Consider the following 6,981-nt stretch of genomic DNA (forward strand, 5'->3'; position numbering starts at 1 on the left):
GACTTTTGTTACCTCTTGGTGCATTCACAAACTCAAGCCAAACACACACTGTGTGTGTGTACATATTATATTCCTGTAGTTGTGGGGACCAAAATATGTTTACACAGTCACAATGTGAGGATCCGCCTTACTAATGCGAACAAAACGCAAGTACCCACAATGTAAATCATTAAATATTACAGTGAAGACTTGCTTTAAGGTTAGGTTTGTTGAAGTTAGGGTTAGGTTAAGGTAAGGGTTAGGATTAGGTAAGTAATAGTTATTGTTGTGGTTAAGTGGTGGTTAAGCCTCCAGGAAATGAATGTAAGTCTATGTAATGTCCCCAAAACTGATGGAAACACAACTGTGTGTGTGTGTGTGTGTGTGTGTCTGTGTACACAAATGCACACTATTGTGCTTGGATGTGTGTATTCTTTGTAGAATCCTAAGCTAAAGTGTAGTCAAACTGCCCCTTTTCCAGACCATCAAGCCCATCTGCCCATGTGGAGGTTGGCATACTCCGGTAGGGGTCCAGGAGGATACGGAAGCATCGCACGATGAGGATGAGGAGGAAAACAAACAGGAAGATGACCAAAGCAAAAGTTGTCTTTTGTTCCAGGGACATGGTGGCAATTGCAGAATCTGACGAGGATGAGGGGGAAGATGAGGATGAGGAGGACGAGGAGGACGAGGAGGAGAGGGCAACAAAGTGTCCCCCAGCAGAGTATAGCAGAGAGGAGAGAGGTGAGGTGAAGGGCTCTCCCTCCATCATCCAGGAGGAGTAGTAGTGGTACTGAAACTCCCACAGGAGGTGCTGTGGCATTCTCGTCTCACTGGCCTGGTCCAGCCTCTTCAGGTGGCCCTCAGTGTCTGGAGAGACATGGGACAAAGCTCTTAAAGTATCAGTGTATTTTCCCAGGTTTCTGCCTCCACCCTGAAATAATTGAGGTAAAGAATGCTAGGATTTGATCAAACGAAAGTGAAAGCTTTACTTTCTATAATCACATTAACTGTAATGTTAATGTTGACTTAAGTGAGTATCCTAGTTGGAGAATGAGTAAATGTTTATTTACTTATTAATCAATTATGTGACTTTGAAAGGCATGTAGTGTGACCAAGGCCTAACAAGCACAACATGTCAATTATTAGATTCATTATTATAAGACTGTAATATGTCAGTGAAGTGTCCCAGGTGAAAAAGAAAGAAAGAAATCAATTGGGTTGAAACAATGAAACATGAGGATCTTTTCCACCCTCCCCACCAAAACAATTTTTGTGCAGTCCTTCTGTCCTTCTGTCCCTCACTCTCTAATCGCTCTATAGCTGCATCCTGATTCAGGCGCAGCATCCCATGAAGGACATGGCCCACAAAAGTGTGTCCTTCGTAGGTCCCGAAGGCCTAAAACCACCTTCACAGAATCACCCACACTTTAAAAAAGTAAAATGAGATATATCCAGTTATATTTTATTTTTGCATTTTATTGTTTTTCCCAAAGAAAATATACACGCATACATTGTCAATAAAATAAACCAAATATCAAAATATCACAGTAAACTACACCTAAAACAGCACAAAAACGGGAAAAAAGGACAAAGGAACCATGACAGAGATAAAACGCTGATGTTGTTTACTTTATGTTATATATGGAATTACTATTATGTATTATATTTACCAAATCGTACATAATATTAGAGAAGCTAAATTCATTCATTCATTCATTTTCTAAACCGCTCATCCGTCAGGGTTGAGGGGGGCTGGAGCCTATCCCAGCTGACTATGGGCGAGAGGCGGGGTTCACCCTGGACTGGCCGCCAGTCAATCGCAATGCTTAGAGAAGCTAAATAATAATTTAAATCATAGATGTATGATAGTGCATTACATCTTCAGCACAGCAGGTTACAGTAATGTTACGTTCAGGCAGGTGTGTGTGTGCCTGTGTGTCTCTTGTTCTCTGTTGTGTTCCACAGGCGTCAGCTGTTAGAGTAGATCCACCTGTGTGGCCAGGCTGTGCTGCTGATTGGTTCATTGAAGCTTAAACCTGGCCAATCATCATTTGGGGGCCTTGATATATATATATATATACATATATATATTTACACTAGAGTCCCTCAAGTTATGATTAGTGGATGGATTGATTATCGTACAGATTTGTTTCATGGACTAAGTATGTACGTAGGTAATTCCTGTTATATTTAGTTTATGATAGAAATAAAGCATCTTTTTCTCCACCACCTGGACTCCATTAATTTGTTTGGTTGTTGTGTTACGGCCTCCGTTAATCCAGCCATCCAGCCCAGAAAATACTTTTTTGGTACTTTTAAATGGTTGTATGTTACAGTGCTATTTTTCAGCCCATCTTGTGGAAACTCTGGATTATTCTAAGGCAAACTGCTATTGGTTTGAGTAATTAAAGCCTGGGTTAAGGTCTTTCTCAACAGATATCCAGATGGGAGCCTGTTTTTTTGTTGTTGTTTTTTTTGTTGTTGTTTCAGATGACAAGTGTATACCAGTCCATATGTGGAAGGCCTAGGCTTTTGTCCTCTATGGCTGCACACTGGTTTGTCTGATTTATATGTTGTTTTTTTTCTTTACCTGCCCTAAAAAGTTTTATACAGTGTTTCATATGCAGTTATATATGTCATTAGGAGGTTGCTCTGAAACAGGTGATAAGATAGTAAGTATTCAAGTATTCATGATTGGTCCAGACCTGCTGTGTGAGTCATGTACCAAATAGTCTGCCTTTCTCCAGAGTTATAATGTCTCAATCTGAAAGAGATAGAGTTTAATGGTACATACATCAGTACGATACAGCATTAAGGCTGAGAATTTACTGAGGTTTGACAACACATTTCTTTGCTTTTTATTTTATTGTCAGCAGCATTTTGGCAGCTTTTACAGTTCAGTATTTGTTTGGAAAATTGTCTGGTCTGTCCAGGCAAACATCGACTGACAGTGTGATATCACCTGCCTCCCCTTTAAGTCATGGACTGCTTTTTTGAGCAAAATATTTTTTGGCATCTTACTTCACTTCAAACCATTTTATCCATTTTTTGATTTATTATTATTGTTATTATTATTAGGTCCTCAACACACTGTAGAGTTCCTGATTTGGGTGAGATTTTTTGTGAATGAAATAAATCAGTGGAGCACAACAGCAAACCTTAGCAATAAGGATTAATTGAGGATTGATTAAGCTGCTGATGAAATCTCATGAACATGTTGCTACTCATACAGTCAACATTCATCAACTAAAAACAATAATATTAATTTAAAAAAAGTTAAAAAAAAAAAAGTTTAGTTTAAATATGAACATATGCATTATAGTGTGGTTTTATTTTTGCCAAGGGAACCATATTGGATTATTCTGGCCATACCAATGACACCTCACACCTTTTTTTCTCATTTAATTTGAGGGACTTGTTGAAGTCACTTTACAGTGGAAATGACAATGAACGCCACATAGCATCTTTACAGTAGGCTAGCAGCTTGTTCCAAATGCTTGTTCTCTGTTTGCCAGCTTAGACATGTTAGTGAAAACATGAGTGACTATAATGACAGAACAATGTAGGAAGAGTGCAACAGAAAGTGTGACAAGATGTCGTGCAGTCTTCTTCTTCATAACATTGCAGTTGTTACATTGTGTGCCAAATGGCTGCTATGCACTGTCTGTTTCAGGTTGTGCATTGTGTATTATGAATGCATAGAAGAGATTCATCTCATCTGGTTGCATTCAGTGTAGTACAGAAAACGCAACATCAATGACATGAGTCTCGAGTTGAAGGAGAAAATGGGGCAAAGTGAAGTTACATCACTTTAATATGCCACTATTCATTTACACACGAGAAAAACCAAAACATGATAGGTGAGCTATCATGTTAAAACGGTCACATATCTGCAGCCTATCACTCAACAAGTGCAAAGCCAATGTCAGTACTGACTCACCGCCGCAATCAGTACACTGGAGGCTGTCGCAGGGATGCCTCTGGGTGCTCGCACACACATGCAAACCCAGCCGAAACCTGGAAACGTGCACACATGCGTGCCTGCATCTTCACAGCGAAACACCAAATGGATAAATACCTTTGTTTGTTTGCGGGGATGTCGGATCCATCTCCGGAGTTACAGAGGGGACCAAAGGATTTGAGCCATTCTACCTTCACCTCTGCGCTTAACTATCTGCAGAGTGTGTGACAAACAGATGAAATATAGCTGACGAGAATGAATTTGATTCGTTCATGACTAACAGCATGCCATCCCAGCCTGAGGGATCTGCAGCCTCCCCGCACGCTGAGGTGCCTCCTGGCTCGGCTGGGGGGAAAAAATGGGTGAACCTCACCCAGTCCGTTGCGATGTGGACTTCACTCAGTCTACATCATAGTAACTCTGTCTCACCACTCTCTGTCCCTGCGCATACATACAGCTTCACATAGCAGCTGCTTCGTGGTCTAAATATGGTTTTGGAGAGGTAAAAATGAAACACCCACACATTTTTTTAAAATAAATATTAAAGCAGCCAACACACATCATACCATTTTGTGCTCAAGTTAGGTAAGGCAACAATTCACTCTGCAGGAATAAATTACCCCAAATTTAACCATGCACCATGAATACTTCTGTATCTGTTGCCAGATGGTAGCAGGGTGAACAGGCTGTGGCTGGTGTGGGTGTTGTCTTTGAGCTTTGTGCCGACAACTCACCTCACAGATATCACTGATGGGTACAAATGATGGGATGTATGGATTATACTGTGGACAGATACACAACCAAATGCATGATCCACTTCAGACTTATGCTCGGGGCAGATAATTATTTTTATTATTAAGAGTTTAACAGTCAAACGTTAAGCTAATCTACATCATTTGGACTGTGGACTGTACTTTTATCATATTTGACTGACTGTGGCCAAACAAATACTAGCAAACAATCTGCCAACTGTTTTCAGATTCTAATTTAAATGATGTTGTAAAATCTAATTTGTAGACAAAAGTACAACAGAATATTTCTGCAGTTATTTGTGTAGTGAACTTCCCCACTGATGGTTTAGTGCATCCTCATTAGTCAGTAGGAGGGTATATAAGGGGTGGGTGGGCAAGATGTTTGGTTACTTTTGTACTTTTGGTGGCTATCTTTTAAACTGGTCACAGTGCTGAGTTTAGCAGTTTCCTGCCTGTCGCCATCAAACTGCTAAACTCAGCACTGTGACGGACACACTCACTTACTTTATATATACACTGTATTGTTTTTTTTACACATGTACATACCTGTATTTTTAAATTTTATTAAAAAATTTGAACACATTGTAAATACCTGTACTTTGAGATTTTAGTTTTTGTTTATCCTATTTTTATGTTTATCCTATTTTTATACTCTTCACTTTTCACCTTTCTTGGTCGGGAATACTGCATGTGCAATGTCTGTAAGAATAAAAATTTCCCTTCAGGGATAAATAAAGGAATTCTGATTCTAATTCTGATTCTGATAACCATGGTAACTCATGCTGCATACCTAGCCTGATCTGGAGGTTATGTTCACAGTTTAGTTTAAAATGGCTATAAACAACAATGCCCTTTCACTAATTGTTTCCCTGACAATATTTTCTGTGAATAACAAAGGCTAGATTATACAGTATGTCATTCATGCAAGCTTTACGTACTGTCTTCTGTTAATAATATCACCAAGTGAAGCGGTCTAATTACAATTTTTATGCATCAAGTTCAAGTTGCACATCTTTTGTTCGTGATGCAGAAAATAATTTGTTTAAGGTAACATTTTTTCAATTTTACAGAGCATCTCATCCACACACTAAAAGAGATGAAGGCACAGCAACGCCAGATTACTTTGGATTAGGCCTTTGTTCTTATTCTTCCTTCTGAATTGTGTTTTACTGTGCTGGAATTGCAGCTAAATGACTGATTTGTTATCTCTCACTGGGGCTTTAGATTTAGTTGAGCCACAACAACATGACACTGAACATTGACACTTCTATTTAAAATTCTTATTCATTACTCAATATGAATATTAAACATACTGCACTGCGGTGTACGAGTACTGTTTGTGAAAAGTATCACGCCACTTCCAAACTTCTTGTGTACAAAAACAGCTTGCAGCACAAAGCCAAGTTATACTGCATAGTCTAGACTTTCACATTGATTTTTAATGCATCATACCCTCACAGTTTTGCTCAGTTGTCATTATGTGACCTACATGGGCCCATATTATCACTATATAAAGTTGTTGTAGCAAATGTGTTAGCAAACAATTGCCTATTAACACATCCAGCAGACACAAAGAATTGCAATAGCCTGTTCAATCACCTACCAATCAACTAATCAGCACTGATATTGTATGCTAATAGATAACGGACTGTCAAGTCATTATTTTGACAGACATCTTGATATCTAGCGGGATTGTTGTAATATCTACATCATGGTGAATTTCTGGCTTTGGCCAGTGCTCACTGATGCATGTAGGGAGCAAAGGCTGGTCTGTGTTGTTCGATCCAATAGAAGAGCTACTGTTGCTGACATTGCTAAAAACGTTCATGTTGGTTCTGACAGAAAGGTGTCAGAAAACACAGTGTATCACAGTTTGTTGCATATGGGGCTGCATAGCTGCAGGTCAGGGTGCCCATGATGACTCATGTCCACGGCCAAAAGCATCTGCAATGGGCATGGGAGCATCAGAAGTGGACCACTGAGCAATGGAAAACGGTGGCCTGGTCTGATCAGTCACGTTTTCTTTTCCATCGTGTGGATGCCAGGTGCATTGCTTACCTGGGAAAGAAATGGCACCAGGATGCATTATGGGAGAAAGGCAAGCCAGCAGAGGCAAAGTGATGCTTTGGGAAATGTTCTGCTGGGAAACCTTGGGTCCTGCCATTCATGTGGACCTAAACAGTGTTGCTGACCAAGAACACCCTTTCATGGAAACGTTATTCCCTGATGGCAGTGGCCTTTTTCAGCATGATAATGTCTGTAGCCATAATGCAAAAATGGTTCTAG

General features: G+C 39.8%; 1 protein-coding gene across 1 annotated transcript; it reads right to left on the bottom strand.

The window, feature by feature from the left end:
• Positions 1-253: 253 nt before the first annotated feature.
• On the bottom strand, positions 254-4,318 carry LOC124051624 (cortexin-1). The gene is made up of 2 exons (XM_046375182.1): positions 4,061-4,318; positions 254-849 (listed from the first exon to the last, which is right to left on the bottom strand). Exons 1-2 carry the CDS (start codon positions 4,089-4,091, stop codon positions 425-427), a joined length of 456 nt encoding a protein of 151 aa, XP_046231138.1. The 5' UTR covers positions 4,092-4,318; the 3' UTR covers positions 254-424.
• Between the last annotated feature and the right edge of the window lie 2,663 nt (positions 4,319-6,981).

Source organism: Scatophagus argus, chromosome 20 (genome assembly GCF_020382885.2).
Source record: "Scatophagus argus isolate fScaArg1 chromosome 20, fScaArg1.pri, whole genome shotgun sequence".
Classification (NCBI taxonomy): Eukaryota; Metazoa; Chordata; class Actinopteri; family Scatophagidae; genus Scatophagus; species Scatophagus argus.

Excerpts from the sequence above, each read along its gene's own strand:
- LOC124051624 (XM_046375182.1), bottom strand. The coding sequence starts at position 4,091 with ATGGATCCGACATCCCCGCAAACAAACAAAG. Across the intron at positions 850-4,060 it reads ATCCCCGCAAACAAACAAAG|ACACTGAGGGCCACCTGAAG; the intron begins GTATTTATCCAT and ends ATGTCTCTCCAG.